The sequence below is a fragment of the Sinocyclocheilus grahami genome, unplaced genomic scaffold (genome assembly GCF_001515645.1).
Source record: "Sinocyclocheilus grahami isolate Dianchi unplaced genomic scaffold, SAMN03320097.WGS_v1.1 scaffold415.1, whole genome shotgun sequence".
Lineage (NCBI taxonomy): Eukaryota > Metazoa > Chordata > Actinopteri > Cypriniformes > Cyprinidae > Sinocyclocheilus > Sinocyclocheilus grahami.
Genome location: NW_015505594.1, coordinates 582,253 through 599,157, shown reverse-complemented (window position 1 = coordinate 599,157; position 16,905 = coordinate 582,253). Strand labels below are relative to the sequence as shown.

The 16,905-nt window shown below is 37.8% G+C and overlaps 1 protein-coding gene and 1 long non-coding RNA gene across 5 annotated transcripts in view; one reads left to right on the top strand and one right to left on the bottom strand.

Annotated features, from left to right (window-relative positions):
• LOC107551130 (uncharacterized) overlaps positions 1-3,218 on the bottom strand; it is a 12,437-nt gene extending 9,219 nt beyond the window's left edge. Inside the window, exon 1 of one of the 2 annotated variants that reach the window (XR_001604735.1) lies at positions 3,146-3,218. This is a non-coding gene — a long non-coding RNA (uncharacterized lncRNA). Of the gene's footprint in view, positions 1-3,022; positions 3,097-3,145 lie in introns of those variants that run through there. The other variant, XR_001604736.1, reaches the window with a different exon arrangement.
• The window catches only part of LOC107551128 (IQ motif and SEC7 domain-containing protein 1-like), a 201,725-nt gene continuing 187,019 nt past the window's right edge, over positions 2,200-16,905 (top strand). The window contains exon 1 of one of the 3 annotated variants that reach the window (XM_016232629.1): positions 2,200-2,688. In XM_016232629.1, the coding sequence (XP_016088115.1) occupies positions 2,402-2,688 (287 nt within the window). In that variant the 5' untranslated portion in view covers positions 2,200-2,401. The remainder of the gene's footprint in view (positions 2,689-16,905) is intronic. The other 2 variants (XM_016232624.1, XM_016232625.1) reach the window with 2 other exon arrangements.

Here is a 16,905-nt window from a genome sequence, read left to right as displayed (position 1 = left end):
ATCAGGAAACAGTCCTCCATAAAATGCGCTGCACACATCTGAATATTTGGGCTGAACTGTTCCGGAACAGTGTTGTAAATACAACTTAACCACTGATTTCTAGTCTAGTTCACGGTGAAAGCCGATCCGGCGATCCACATCGTGAAGTTGATGTATTTCCTCAGCGACCAGCACGGATCTCCAGGCATGATGAAGCGGATATCGTCCTCTTTTGGAAGGCCAAACAAAGTAGTTTCGCTTTCACAATGAAACACACAGCGCCTTCACGACATGGCGGCGGCGGCAAAAACAATACTACAGTGAGAATAAAAGTTACGCCTTCTTTCTTTGATCGTGACGTAGACATGTGGGGGCGTGTTAGAACGAGCCGTTTTAGGTAGGTGTGGTTGACTCTTAACTTTTATAAAGAATATCTCTTTGGATTTGAGACTTTAGTCTTTGCAGCTTTACAGATCTTCTTTATGCACCAAGAGCTTGTAACACTCCAAAGAGAAAGGAAAAATTTAAATCGCATCATATGACCCCTTTAAGTTGGCTTTGGTTCTTCCTTTGAGGTCATTAGTTGAGTCTGGATCAAGCTCATTGTTATGGCCAGTGGTACTTTATGACCTTATGTGATGTTATCAATGCATGCAGCAGAGGGATTCAGCTGGACAGTTTGATATATTCATTTTTAATTACTGGAAAAGGTAAGGTGATTGGTCATAATGAGGAAGAAGTATTTTCTTTTGTGTTTACAAAATATGACCTTTCCTGTCCTAGTTCTAATTTTCAAAACCACAAAGTAATCTGCTAAAAAAAGATGAGAAACAATCCAAAAGTTAGTTTGAAAAATGAAACAGGAGAAGACAAAGGCTTCTAAAAATACATTCATTTTTGAGGAAGGCAGACACTCTTACAGTAAAACTCAGCCCATCCTTGTCATCATTGCAGAGGCTTTGATGAAGGCAGCGTCTTTGTGATCACAGAAGATAAAGTGTGGATTATGCATATTATCTGGTGTCTCTCCCTCATTAGCAGCACAGGTATCGGAGCACCAAACAGCATATGCCTCGGCACTGTCTGTCATGACAATTGGGAAGATAAACAGTTCCCCAAATCAGTTTTTTTCTCTTTTTTCTTGGCAGCTTGCAAATGCATTCTACCGGACACGTGCTATAATTAGATCTCCAGGCCCAGTCATTTCTCTCTTTTATGTAACAAATTCAATCTTTCATTGTTGTTTGAAACACTCAGATGGTGGCATGTAACTATTTATATATCTTAAGCAAGCGATACTCAACTGTAACTGTAATGAATTATACAAGACAATCACCATGCAGACACATTGAAAAATAAATCAAGTAAATTAAGTTTTGGTTTCATTATGCCATTGCACCAACTGGCATGAAGATCAATCTTAAATGGGCAATCCCATTCTGTTATTGCCAAAGACAACCACCAGAGGGCACTTAGTAGGACTGAGACACAGTGGGCTGCTGGCATAAAGTGTAGCTCTACAATTATATTTTAACCCTCTGTATTTTGGATGCACTGAAATAGGATGATCCAGAGCTAATGATAACAATCCCTTGTTATTTTAATTTATTTTGTCAGTGAAAATGAGTCATTGCATGCATAAAAATGTAACTCCCATTTTGGCCACGCTATTTTTTTTGCAGGAGTGGGTTGGATAGGATGAGTAGTGCACTTGTTTAAAAGGGCTGACATGAGCTACTTTGGACTCATGAGATTCTTCTGATCTCATAATAATGTATGACTTTACAGTACAGTATCCTTTGCTGGTCTACATTTAAGCCTGGCCAAGCTGGTCTCCCAGTCTGACCAGATGAAATAGACCTCTTTAAAATCAGCCAACGTAATTAAGCTTGGAGATAATTTAAGTCCAGTAAAGACTTAGACTGATTTGAACGATTTTTTCCCCCCTTTCAGGTAGTCAGGGAGAGCTTGCCAATCTTAACACCACTTTGGCTGGCAAACCACCTAGGCTGTTATTTTTTTCAAGCAGTTTTATCTAGTTAGGAGACGCATTTGACCACTTAAACTACCTTAAACCACCTAAAACCATCTTAAACCAGCTAAGACCAACACACTTGTTTATGCTTTTTATATGTTCAGCAGGTTGTAACTGTTACGATAACGATCAATAGAGATAGCTACTACCAGCGCAGTAAACACTGCTTACCTTAACAGTCCTCCCACTGAAGGGTTAAACGGATTTACCATCCACGGAGCGGGTTAGTTATTGTGGCGCAGCGCAGAGCCTCTGGACGGCGCGCTGCAGCGGACGAGCGCTCGAGCGCAACTTCAGTACTCTGTACTGAGCGCCGTCAGCAGTACCAGCAAACATAAACAATGGCGGAGCGGCTGTAAACCCAGCTCAACGGCTCGAATTTGCCCCATGGACGGGCATTTCGCGTACATCGACATGGAAAACCCGACCGAAAACCCCAGCAAGGCGGCGGAGTACCTGCAAGAGCTCAATAAGATCATCGAGACCCAACAGGAGTTGTTGGAGAAGCAGAAGAATCGGATTGAAGCGCTCGAAAAGCAAGTGTGTGATCTCTGTCAAGAGAACGCGTGCTTGAAGGATCAGCACCAGAGGCACCTGGCCACCTGCAGACTGCAACAACAGGGCAACAGCCACCCCACGCTGGGTGCCATCAAGGAGAATGTGATCCAAGAAAAGTAAGAGTCCCACTTTTGCAAAGCTGTCACTGCTTGCTTCGTTTGGACTGTGCATGGATAGAATATCTAAGCAGGCATGCCATCTGTATATGGCGCTCTTTAAATGAGTAACGTTAGTTATGATCTGGAGTGTTTATTCGTAGAGCTCAACGACAATGAACAGACTCGCTTAGCGGGACGACTTTGGGTGTGCGTAAATACCAGCACTCAAATGTCACCGGGCGTATTATTGATATAAAATGCCTGTCTGTATTAAAGTGAATATATTAGATAAGGTGCACAGCTGCTCATAGTCACTTAGAAAAGATACATTAAAAGCAATTTTGAATGATACGGTCGGTGCCCCCTGCGATGCTCAATGCTGTCTAGGTAGGCAGCTCGCGTGGACACACACCCCATGTCGACGGCGTTCAATTTTGGCAAGACTAAAATGGGCTTGACACGTGAAATTGTTTACTCAGCGTCATTCTGTAAACGTAATCCTAGGTTGTTTTGTTCCGTGTTTCACACTGTTGTTCATACTTTATCCCGGGGTTAATTAATCCTGAGGTTGTCAGGTTGAGGTAGCTAACGTCGTTGATTGGACAAATACGGCGCGCGAATTGTTTTAATAACGGCTTGTCCACGTGTGGAAAGGTTGCCAAGTCAATCCGCGCCGGTTGGATTTAGCCTTTTAAAAATATACAGCAAAAATCATCATTATCAGTTAACGTGTTTGCCTTCTCAGTTTGACATGTTTAACGCTTGCCTCAGATTTGGAGAATAAACAGCGTGTGAAAGTTCTGCGAACTGTTAGAAAGCTCATGAATATTTAATGGCGCAAATCTTGATTGGGTTGCCAGTTGCTAAACAACGTGTTAAAGGGGTCCTATTATGCTTTTTCACTTTTTCAACTTTAGTTAGTCTGTAATGTTGCTGTTTGCGCATAAAACAGATCTGCGAAGTTACAAAGCTCAGAGTCCAATTCAAAAGGAGATATTTTATTTAACAGAAATCACTTTTCAAAAACTACAACGACCGACTCGTTTGGACTACAACGCATATTTTCTGGGATTTGTGATATCACAAATATCGACGAATGGGACGAGACTTGGTTGAGCTGCACTAGAGGAGGCAACGAGTGTTATCACTATGTCGGGACACGCTAGCTTTCCCAAGTCAGACGAACTTAGAGTGGTTACAATCATCCAGGTTTAAATCGCGCTCAAATTGATTTGATTTTGATGCAATATTTAGGCGGCTATGGTAAGGGGCGTGACATTTCCCGACCAAGTGCCGAGTGCTGCCAATCACAACACACACTGGCCCAGCTAACCAATCACAGCACATTTCGTATTTCAGAAGGCGGGCCTTCTTTTGATACAGGAACTATTCCAGCCGTTCATGCCAGACTGGGGAGAGAGGTGTTGTAATAATGTAAAATATGTGAAAAATAACGTGTTTTTCGAACAACCTAGTATGAGAGCCTGTTCTAGTACACCCCCAAAACAAAATCAAGACTTTGTAAAAGAGCATAATAGGACCCCTTTAACGCAACAATCTCTCAAGAACAAGGGTTTCGTGAATCTCGACCCAGGGTTGGAAAGCAGCACTAATTCGGGTTTGAAAATGCAATAACCCAGGGTTAAGTGTAGTGTGGAGAATCTTTGAGCAAGTATGTGATCGGTATGGTTCAAAAGAGAAAGCATTAAGGTTTAGTATGACAAAAAAAACAACTTTGCTTTTTAGCAGCCTGTATTTTTTCCATTTTTTTATATCTTTTTTTTTTTATAAGAAAAACCCAGATTTAATCAAGAGAATTAGCTGCGATGGTTTTAATTGATTTCAGTCAGTCTTTGTATGAGAGTAATATGTTGACTGAAATGGCAAACATTAGTTTCACTCTACATTCTTATCAGATCTTAATGTGTTAATGTGTATTTGCCTTTAAAATGGAAAAATTAATATATTTGTTGTGAATGTTTGAGATGAACTGCCCGTTAGGAATTCCTTTTCAATTCCATTTGTAATACAGTGTTACGTCACAATGCTAATCTGAAGAAGGGGCCCGAAGTATAATCTGTTGTTATTTTATTATGTTGACAATCAGGAGCTCACATTGCTTCTCGTGCCACATTACATGATGGGTTTACTGGCTTGCTGTAGTGTGTTAGGATTTCCAAGAGGAGTCATTGCAAGAGATAAGTGTTTATCTGGCATATTTATGGAAATATACATGAGTGTTTGGATGAGTCGGGAACATAGATTTCTCCCTCAGACATGTGGCATTTTAAGCCTCATGTGGATTTGAATTTTAGCTGTATGTCAACATGCAGTTTTCACATTAGCCCTTGTAAAGCAAATGCACTGACTGATCATTCATGATCTCTTATTTTTTACAGTTTATATTGTAAATTCCTGTTTTATTCCGCTATAGTAATCAAAGCGGTAACCTTTAAAGAAGATGGTGCCGTTTCATGAGCTGCACTTGCACTTTCTACAGTACATTTTGTCAATAGCTTGTGTTGTAATTCGGTGCAGAGAGGCAGAAAGTTGGACTTTCACATTCATCTTTCATTTAAGCAGTGCTGATTCTTTGAGAGTGAAATACTTTATCTGTTCTTTACTGTTTTTGAGATCAGGGAAGACATAATTAACTTTTACTCCTGGCTCTTGACTGAGGTCTGTGGTGTAGCCTAACATTAGCAATTCATTTTTATTTCCCACTTGCTATTTGCTTTTTGCATATGCCTGACTTATCTGTGCCTGCTTGAATGTCAAAACTATTTTGTTCATAATATGCACACACTTCGTTATAGTCTTTTCCACCTTTGGGCTGAGTGGTTTTCATTGGTATGGTTACAGTTTAGTTTTTCACTGTGGTGCTATAAAATCAGGATTACAAAATATTCAGCATATGTCTGTTGTTACCTCGGTGATGCAAGAGGTGTAGATGGCGTGGCATTGTTGGTAAACATTAGAGCGGGCACCGTATCAAGGATGATCACACTCCAGTTTTTAGGCCTGCTTTTTTCCTTTTTTTGTGTTCATTTTGCTACAACACATATCAAGCAGAGAGAAGGAGATGAGAGGTTGATCATCATATGCAGAGGGGTTATGTATTTAATTGGAGATGAACAACACACAGAAACATACCATTTTCTAGATTAGATATAGTGTACCTTGATGAAGAAAAAGTGCATAGAAAAATACTGTATTATCCTAGCAAATCATCTTTACATCTCTACAGGTGGTGGATGGTTAGATAACATGGTGAGAAATCTGAGCAGAGAATGGTTTGCAATTGCATGCTAAACTAGAAATGTAACTGGAACCACTGAAGGTGGAAAGCTGCCTATGCTATTTGTAGTCAAAGAAAGGAATTCATAGTAGTGTATTTTAAATGGATGTATCATTGTGATTGCCTGTGATGTGAATTCATCTCCATTTCTCAGTCTCCTTTGGTACTGAACTGAGTGTGTTGAACTTGGTATCCTCCACTCCGATCTTCTCACATCCTCATGATTTGAAGGACTCTGGGTTTAACACAACGGAGAATGAGGAAAAAGAGCTCTCCAGTTATTCTGCAGCTTAACTTATTCTGAAGAATCACTGGATGTGTGAGGAATTGGCATAACTTGAGTGGAACTTGCATAGTCACAAAGCTGTATCTGTGATATGCATGGCAATATATCTTAAATGCATGCTTCATTTGGATTGCCTGTGATGTGAAGTACTCTTCCTTATTCTCCGTTGATACTGAACGCATCCTTCAATTCACAAGAATTTGAGAAGATCATTTGCTCCGACTCTGGGTTTAACACCATAGGAGAATGAGAAAAATAGCATTCCAGTTATTTTGCAGAATAGAACATGCATGGTCACACAGCTGGATTTGTGATGTGATACAGCAGTATACTATACAGTAAGACTCTGGGTTTAATACAAAAAGAAAAAGGGGAAAGATGACTTAACGTCACAGGAAAATACAGTGAATCATGGATTTGAGATACAATGTTGAGAATATTACAGATACAACTCGACTTATGACTACACATGTTCCTCTTAAATTATGCCATTTTGACACTTCTAGAATAAATGGAGTGGTCTTCTTTTTCACTTCTCTTTGGTGTTAAACCAAGTGTGCTTCAAACATAAGGATTAGTGAAGATCCTGTGTCCAATCTTTTTCCCTCCTCATGATTTGAAGAGCTTTGGGTCTCGCAGTGCAGTCACAATGAAGCATACAAATGTAATCTAGATGGCAGTCACTACAGTTGCCCTTTTTCCTCTTTCTCCTATTGTATTAAACCCAGTCATTCAGTTCACGAGTATCTGAAATGATCATCTGCTCCAATCTTCACACATCCTTATGATTTGATGGACACTGGGTTTAACACCAAAGGAGAGTTAGAAAAAAAGACCACTGTGGTGGTTATTCTGCAGCTCCTCACAACTTCTGAATAACTAGGATTATCAAAATACCATAACTTGACGTTCATCTGGATGTTTAAAACATCCAGGTGATTGCAACAAATGGTGAAAAGAAAGCGTTTTCTTGAGGGGTGGTTTCTTGCAACTTGGCACATCTGTCCGTTAACAGTCTTCTGGCTGGTAGCTACAGTACATTTGCACAAAGGCGAAGTTGTCACTGATAAATTTTGTTTCGTGGCAAAATCGATTACATCAATGCATCACTATCAGAAGTTTTCCACAAACATATAATAGAAAGATTTTTCTTGTAGCAGAAATGTTTTTTTTTGGTTCGCTAGCTGCCTAAAACAATTTAAATCTCTTGTGCTATTTGTGTAAAAAAACAAAAAAAAACAGGTATTTTTATTTTATTCCATTGGCACTTTGTTTTAAACATACATGAGTAGGTTGACTTAAATATATATACATGTAGGTGTGCATTTATATATACATAATAAATATAAACAGAACACACACATATATTATGTAAGCAAACTTATTTTGGATGCGATTTAGGGCTGCACAATTAATCGAAGGTTCGCTAGCTGCCTAAAACAATTTAAATCTCTTGTGCTATTTGTGTAAAAAAACAAAAAAAAACAGGTATTTTTATTTTATTCCATTGGCACTTTGTTTTAAACATACATGAGTAGGTTGACTTAAATATATATACATGTAGGTGTGCATTTATATATACATAATAAATATAAACAGAACACACACATATATTATGTAAGCAAACTTATTTTGGATGCGATTTAGGGCTGCACAATTAATCGAATTTCGAATTTTGCGATTACAATTACAGATGCCACAATTACGTAATTGTTCAAAGCGGCAATTAATAAAAGTCCACTTATGTTATTCTGAGTGCTTAAGATGTGTTTTTTTCTTTCTACAGAACACTGGTAATGTATATCGAAATATCGGAAATGTGTTTAAAAATCATATCACCGTTATTGAAAAAAATTATATCGCGATACATATTGATATTGAATTATTGTCCAGCCCTAGTATAACATTATAATACCATTCAGATTTTTACTTTTTTTATTATTTAAAGAAGAAACCAATCCAATGTACAGTTGACATTTGAGCCTTAATGCTATAGAAAATCAATAAAAGATTTTCTCTTTGAGTGTTTTCAGCTTTTTTATTTTCATATAAAAATATGGCATGCAGTTGCTTCAAACAATGGTATAAACATAATTCAATGTAAATGGTGATAATCATAATTAATAATCGCAATTTCAAGGGAATAATCGACAATTATGATTTTTGTCATAATCGTGCAGCCCTAATGCGATTAATCGCAATTAATCATTTGACAGTCTTACTTTCTCACACCAGTCAGTGGCTCTGACAGGGAGATCACCAAGTCATAACCGAGCATTTCTACACTTGCAGCTCTGCATTAACAATCTGTTTCCTAGCTGCTCCATATTTTTTTTCATAGGCTGGTGCAGTTATCGCTTGTGACTGCTTGCAAGCACACACTGTGATTTAGAGTATGGAAGTGTAGTAGGCAATGAAACTTCAGCCAATGATTTGTGTGTTGCGTTTCACCTTAGAAGGGGACTGTATTTGGTATGCATTGTTTCTGCACAATGCTGTGGAGAGTTATAAGACTGGCGTTTTTTGCTGCAGCCAACTGCTGGCCTTCATGTCACAAAGCACTTTGCCACGTCAGCTTACGGCTTTGTGCTGACTGCAGCAAACTGGCAATCGTAGCATAGGCTGAAATGGCTCATGAAAGAATCTCTTGGTGATTTTTGTATACAAATGTCAGTTGATGCAATGCTTGTGTGGAATTATGTAATATTCACAAAGTAGGATCTTCTTCAGTAGATGTATTTGTCTAGGACACATGTGTCAAACTCAAGGCCTGCGGGCCTATTCCGGCCCGTCACATCATTTTATGATGTTTAACATGTTTCTGTTTTTATTTGGCATTCTATTTATATGCATAAATTGACTTTGGTGTGCATATGATACGCAATGGTTAGGATTAGGGGTGTGGGGTTTTTCCGTTGATCACGTTTGCATAGACGGCTCAAAGGAATTAGGGATGTGCAACAGTGATCGAGTACTCGACCGTGACAACGATGATCGAATTTTTATTTAATTTTTTTCCCCCTGATTGGTTATAGCAACACTTTGGGCGGCGCCCTGAGCTCTGATTGGTTAGCTTGCCACAGGATGCATCAAAAGAAGAGAGATAATCATGGCCTCAAAGTCACGTAGTGATGTCTGGCTTTACTTTGAGAGTAAAGCTGTGCAGTGCCATGCTGTCACACAAATGTACAACAAGTACAATGCGCTATCATCTAACATTTGTACATAAAATATCTGGTAATAACAGAGCGGCAACTCAGACGAGCATTGCATCATTTGCCGTTAGACCAAAATGCAACACAGGCAGAACCGAGAAGATGACACAGCTAATCGCTGAAATTGTGGTGAAAGATTTGCTGCCCATTAGTTTCGTCGACGGAGAAGGATTTAAAGATTTCATGCATTACGTTGAGCCCGAGTATGACATTCCGTCACGCAAAACAGTCACGGCAAGAATAGATGCTCTATATTAAAAGACTGCTTCTTCACAGAAGGACAGACTGTCAAAGACAATAGTGACACTAATGTAGTCTATATTGCTTTTAGATGTTTTTTTTTTAAATTATTATTATTACTGATGTTATAATAATGCAGCCGTGCTTTTTTTTGTCATATTTGTGGGCATAATTCAATTCATATGGCTTCGAAAACGCACGGGCGATTTATGGATAATAAAACTTAATAAACTTAAAACTTATAACTTAAAACTTAACTTAATAACTTACAAATAAAACTTAATTACAACTATTACACTTAATAACGTAGATGAAAATATAGCACAAAGCTGCCATACATTTAAAATGAGAACTTTATAGAAATCTATAGTAAATTCTGTCCTTGCCCATCTTTCAGCGCGCTGTCATGAAAATGTATCACGGCGGGAGCTCGCTCTCTCGCGCTCTCTCTTTCTCTGTCTAGCGCATAACTTAGCATCCTATTGTGCAGATACAAGTTGTAATGTTACGTCTGCTATGTATCTAAGTTATCTGATTTATCATAGGATGCGTCATAGAATGAGCTTCAGTTTATTGGCATAAAGTCACTCTTCGCCTCAGGCAGCTATTCCTTTTTAGATGCTTCTTTATTAATAACATTGCTTCAGATTTTTTCATTATATCCATTACGGATCTTTTTTTCTACTACAAGCATTGATTGTGTATCATATGCACGTTAAAGTCAATTTCTGCGTATAAATCGCATGCCAAATAGAAAAAGAAAATTGTATTATACGCACTTTCATGAGACCGGACTCATTTGTTTTTTTTAAATGCCATATCTGTCACACGTTCTTAGCAGCTCACAATTATTTGTTGTACCATAAATGTAATAATTTTTTTTTATAAACAAAGTTAATGTAATGACCTGTGTTTGATGATACTTGTCTTTATTTACTTTGATTTATTGAGTAATTTGGATTTCTTAACCTGATAAATTAAAAGGATTTATGTTAAAATAACACAGATAACATATTTTTTTACATCTATGCAAATGCATATGCAATATTTGTAAATTAAATAAGTAATAACATATTGTTAAATAACTGTCTCTTTATTTTATTAAGGAGTAGTAACATTTGTACAGTCTTACAGTTACAACCGGCCCTTTGATGGCAGCCATAATGTTGAAGTGGCCCTCAGTGAAAATGAGTTTGACACCCCTGGTCTAGGAAGTAGCAGCCAAAATATTAAACGTTTGCCATTTTGCTGGTTGGGTTTTAAAGGAACAGTTCACCCCAAAATAAAAATGTGCGCAAATATTTCCCACCCTCAGGCCAGAATGTATTTTTTCAGAATTTTCATTTTTGGGTATTATCTCCTTAAAGGTATTTTTTTTCCTTTTCCTTTCTCAACAAAGGCTTAGATTTTGTTTGTAGTCCCCTTTATGACAGTACAAAAAAAATTATACTAGTTTCTAAGCCAATTTTTTGTACGGTACTTTCCTAAAGGGAGATATCACTGTTGCCAAGTTTATATTAGACGAGGAGATGTTGCTCAAGGGAACTGCATAGAATCTCATACCGTTCACTATGCAGTGTACTAACATCTCTAACTCAAAATCAATGACTGGCAGATGTACAGTACACTGTTGCCAGAGGTAGTGGTGCATATTGGCTGCAAATATACTTCTCCCTTATCTTTGATAGCAAAAGTTTAGTTCTTTTAGTCTGTTAAAATATAAAAGTAAATTTCACAGATCGCCTTTGTTTTCTTAGGAATTTAAGTCAATAGACTAATAATTCCATAAAAACCATTATACAATGTCTTTGTGAGAGGCATAGCAAGCAGTAGCATGCTTACAATGTTTGTTCAGGTTCAGCAGCTTGTATGGCTGCAAATGGCATATTGCAATCTCTAGCGTGATGGATAATTAAGAGTATGAATGGGATTCAGAGTAGCCCAGGGCAGAAGCAGAACATGTGCTGGCTGTGATGTGTTTTCCCATAAGGGAGTGGCATCCATCTCGGATAGTGGAGAATGGACTATGAAATCTTGGGTAGCTGTGTAACACTGCCATTTGAATACCAAGATGAGAGGAGTAAACAAACATGAGATCTGCTGTGAGGCAATGAAATATTGGAAGGCATGTGTGGCTGATAAAATTGCTCCTTTGGCAATACTGTATGTGATGGTGTCTATTAAATATGCTATACCAAGCTTGGGCTTTAAGACTGTGAACCACAGTTAGCTAAGGCTTAAAGGAATATTCTGGGTTCAATGCAAGTTAAACTCAATCAATAGCATTTGTGGCATAATGTTGATTACCACAGAAAAGCAAAAATTGAGGTTACAATGAGGCACTTACAATGGAAGTAATATAAAGAATACACAGCAAATACATGAAAAAGGCATTTTGCTGATCTGTGGATATTTGAGTAATATTGCTTTTTTTTGTGCTATTATGGCTCATGCCATTGATCTATTAGTTGCAATGCAGAGGCATGGGATATTGTTTACTGGTGCAGAACTAGTTGTAAATTGAAACTCCTGTCATAAAATGTGTGTTGCTTGGGCTCAGCATTCTAATATTTTGTCCTAGAATTAAGAACCCTCATAGGATCTGTAAAGTGAGGAACTTTGAAAATTGTTCTGCAGATGGCATATGATTTAATGAGATGACAAGGCTTAGAGTTATATAATGATTGTTAATTCACAGTAGGAGAGTGTCTCTGTTTATTTATTTGGTTTTAGAAGTTTTTTTTATGTCTCAGTGTGTGCGGTGCATATGAGAGGGCTGACAATATGTGGCATATTTCTCCTGCTCATGAATTCTGTAAACAACTGTAAATTCAAGCCTATCAAAGGGCAACATTTTCTGTCTTAAATTAGTTTTGTGGTTTCTTTCTCTTTCTTTTTTTAAATTTTTTTTTAAATTGGCCTCAGGTTAATGCAGATTTTATTAGAGCCTGACCGATATGGGTTTTTTGGGGGCCGATACCGATATTAGGGAGTAAAAAAGACCGATACCGATATATCGGCCGATATTCTTTATGTGTAGGCTATATTATAGTACAGTATAGTCAAAAGTTTGGACACACTTTGACTGGTATTGTATATAGAATACAGTTTATAGCCTACATAAACAGAATATATATATATACATAAACACATTTTTTGCAATGATAACTCAAATGTGGTGATAAAACACTTATAATGATGTGACAAACATAGGCCTATGTAGTGGAGGCAAGGTATTTAACAATAAACTTTATTATTCAAAATGTGTCTGACATCAGTGGACTTAACAGTAAACTTCACTTCATTTATTATAAATAACTTAACACAAATAGAACAAAATATATGTAACTTGAATTAAGAAATTCAAACAAGGTAACTGTGTAGGGCAAGCAAGCTACTGCCAAACCAACAGGGGCAGGTTTATGCAGGAAGCACAGCTATTCCAAATGTAAACATCTAAAATGAATAAATAATAATAATGAATAATATTTTTTTTCACAAACTCTGTGTTGTGTATTTTCTGGTAATCAAATGAACATGCAAAACATTCGTATTTAAATCACCTTTTTGCAGTTTAATATTCACAGACACAGTCTATATATATATATATGTACTGACCTGTTTTTTTATGTATTAATCAAAAATTAGACAAATTCCATGAAATTCCACGTTATACAGTAAATTCCGTTGTTATGACTGGATTCCGTGATTCCGTCCATGTTTTCTGCATTGCGGAAGCTCATTGTGAGAGTAAAAGATGGGTACATTGTTGTTTATTTACTTAGCGTACTGTTCATAACTGTATTTTTAAGTCTTACATTTTTATTGCAGTGTGTTATCTGTATTACAACAGCTGTCAGAAATACAATGTTGGTAAATCGTAGCATCCTGTGGTCAAATATTTTTGAATGATGGCAACTAAACAGTATAACTGAATAAAACCTATATCTCTAATATCTGCAAAAATTGCTTGGGCATTTGTTACTGTTAGAGGATATTTCTACAATTGATTATTATAACTATTATTTGTTATTTTTGCCAACTTATTTCTTTCCCTTGTTTTGTTTATGTTAGAGGAAAGCTGAAGGCAACAACAGTAGAGAGACCTGCAGTGTATTCAGTGTTCTAAATGACCATAACTATCTTCACTCTCAAAAAAAAAAGCCACTTACTCCGCAGTTCATTCATATTCTTTGATGAAGTGAGAAGATGGTGCTGGGTTTAGAGAATGGATCATATACTGACCATTGCCTTCCATTTGTAACGCTGTGATAGGGATTCTCATGGGATATTATCAGCTGGTTAAATGGAGACCATCTGTCATGTAGCCAATGCAAGAGATATCCTATAATGGTTGAGATGATCTTTGTCTGAGCCTGCTAGCAGCATTTTACCACACTAAGCAAAGAAAAGGAAAAATCGCTCTGTTTTGTTCCATTTAATTGCTCCATTGTTTGAGTTTTATGTGTTTTAGCTGGCTGGTGCTTCAGATTATAACACTTTGTGCTGTATTTAAACATAATTACCAGAGCATGATGGGAAATGTTGTGTTAAAATTAGGAAAATTGCAGTTTATAAAACATTTGGGTGAGGTGGTTAGTGAATCATCTTTTTAAAAATAATTGTTATCCCTTGAGGCAACGTTTGCCAATAAGATTGGGTACTTTATTTGTCATCACTTCTTCATTTGTGTTCTTGATTGGGAGGCACATGGAATATGCATATTCTGATACTTTGATTGGGAAGTGTCATACAACCACGGACAACTGTCAGTGAGTCGTGTGCGAACACTAATTGACGATTGATCCTGCAGTTGATAAGCAGGGCCTCTAAGCTATTAGTCACCGAAGGCCTACAGCATGAGCCAGACCTGACAAAGAGGAGCTTATATTGGATTCTGTCTGAGGGAGCCCACTGAGGAAACATGGTTCCTTACATGCCACCCTGATTAATGGTGATTTGGTTTTGGGAACATGGCCTTGTTGAGACCAAGTATGAGGGACACTTATGGCGCTTTTCCACTGCGTGGTTCGGCTCGGCACGGCTCAGTACGGTATGGAACGGCTCGGCTTGCGTTTCCACTGTTTCCTCTACTGCCGCGACTCCTGAAAAACGTTTTCATTCTGCCTCGCCCCATCAAGCTCTTGCTGAATCTGCTCCTCTGCTATCAACGAGAGGAACGTCTGTATTTCCTCAACCGACAGCGAACCAGACACTTTTTTGTTGTTAAAAAAGGTGCGCTCGTTCAAAACAGTTGCGTTCGATCCTTCACTGGCTGTGCTGATTTAAATCTAGCGGTGCTGTTGTGTTTGTGTTGCAAGTTCAGTGATGCAGGTAGTGACGATTCTCTCCGGCCAATCCGTGATCAGCAGAGTTTACACGTCACGTTTTGGTAACGGTACGGTTCACTTGGAACCTCAACCGAGGTGGTACTAAAAAAAGTACCAGGTACCAGGTACTGTACCCAGTGGAAAACCCCCCAAAAGTGAACCGTACCGAGCCGTACCGTGCCGTACCATGCAGTGGAAAAGCGCCATTAGTAGTAGTCTGTGGATCCCTCGGGACAAACTGGGAATGAGAGGCAATATTTCACAGTTCATCTGTACCAGAAGAATATTATGTAATATGCATTGTAGACAGGTGGCTCTCATAAATTTGTCAAGAATGTATCTGGTTCATATGTCATCTCAAAATCAGAAGAACAAATTATTATTCATGTATATTCAATTTTTTTACATAAATATACATATTTATGAGTTTTAAAGAAATTAAGCCCATTTTAAGAACTTTTGTGTTGTGATATTATTTAGTGACCAAAATATTCCCCCCATATTCTCATTACTGTAATAAGTCCATCCAATATGCAAATGAGTTTGCTGCTTCATCAGAACAGATTTGGATAAATTTAGCATTACATCACTTGCTCACCACAGAGGATCCTCTGCAGTGAATGGGTGCCGTCAGAATGAGAGTTAACAATAATCCACAAGTAATCCACACAACTCCACTTGATCAATTAAGGTCTCGTAAAGTGAGAAACTGCTTGTTTATAAGAAACAAATCCATTGTTTACCTGCTTTTCACTGTAATCCATAATAATGCTTCTTCCATTGGAAAAAGTCCTCTCACATCAGAATCCACAGACATATTTGTTTACACCTGTTTTGGACAGTTTTCACTTGTAAACGATGTTTGATCTGTGCATATTTCTCTCCTGATTCAGATGGCCTTTTCAAAGAAAGCAATATTATGGATAGAGGACTCGTATTTTAGCCAGAAGCAGCGGTTTGTTGTTAAAAGCATCTTAATGATTAATTTGTTTATTACAAACTCTGAGCTTTTTACTTCAAGTTATTAATTGATGAATTGGAGTCATGTCGATTACTCATGGATTATTGTGATGTTTTTATCAGTTGTATGAAGTCTCATTCTGACAGCACTGCATTTACATTCACTGCAGAGGATCCATTGCGGAGCAAGCAAATGCAATGAAGTTCTCCAGATCCGTTGCAACGATATGGCTAGGAACTATTCTCTCATTCCGCCGTAATAATGTGGAATGAGAGTATATTTCCTAGCCATATCGGCCTAGAAAATCGCACCTTTTCATTTTCCGTCGGTCTTAGTACACGATGTAACGCATAGAAACTCTTTGGTCATTTTTGAACGAGATGCTAATGGTCTAATCAGATTCAATGATCTATGCTAAGCTACAGCTAAAAGTGCCACCGCTAGACCCGGGGATCGGCTGAATGGATTCGAAAACGGTAAAACTCAACTGTTTAACTCTAAGGGATTTTTCAAAAATAGTGGAGTGTTCCTTTAAGACTCGTCCACGCTAGGGGTGTGCGATATATATCGTCTGCGATAATATCGTAATTGTTGTTTTAACGATGTGCGATTTGACATTATCGAGTATTTTGCAAAAACCATTCAAAACATCCCTACAGAGCGCATGCATACATTACGTGAAGTCTAGACTAGTGCGTGTGCGCATTTAGTGTGTTTTCTTTCACTGCATGATTCAGTCTATTCAAATGCATTTAGAATGATCACAAATTCAAGACATGATGGCAGAAAATTTATATATTTATACCACTTCATATAGTTATTCAATTTCACACGAAGAGTGCCGTTTTTCTCCTAAAATTACCATGATTACAAATGTGACATTGAATTCAATAAACAATAAGTTA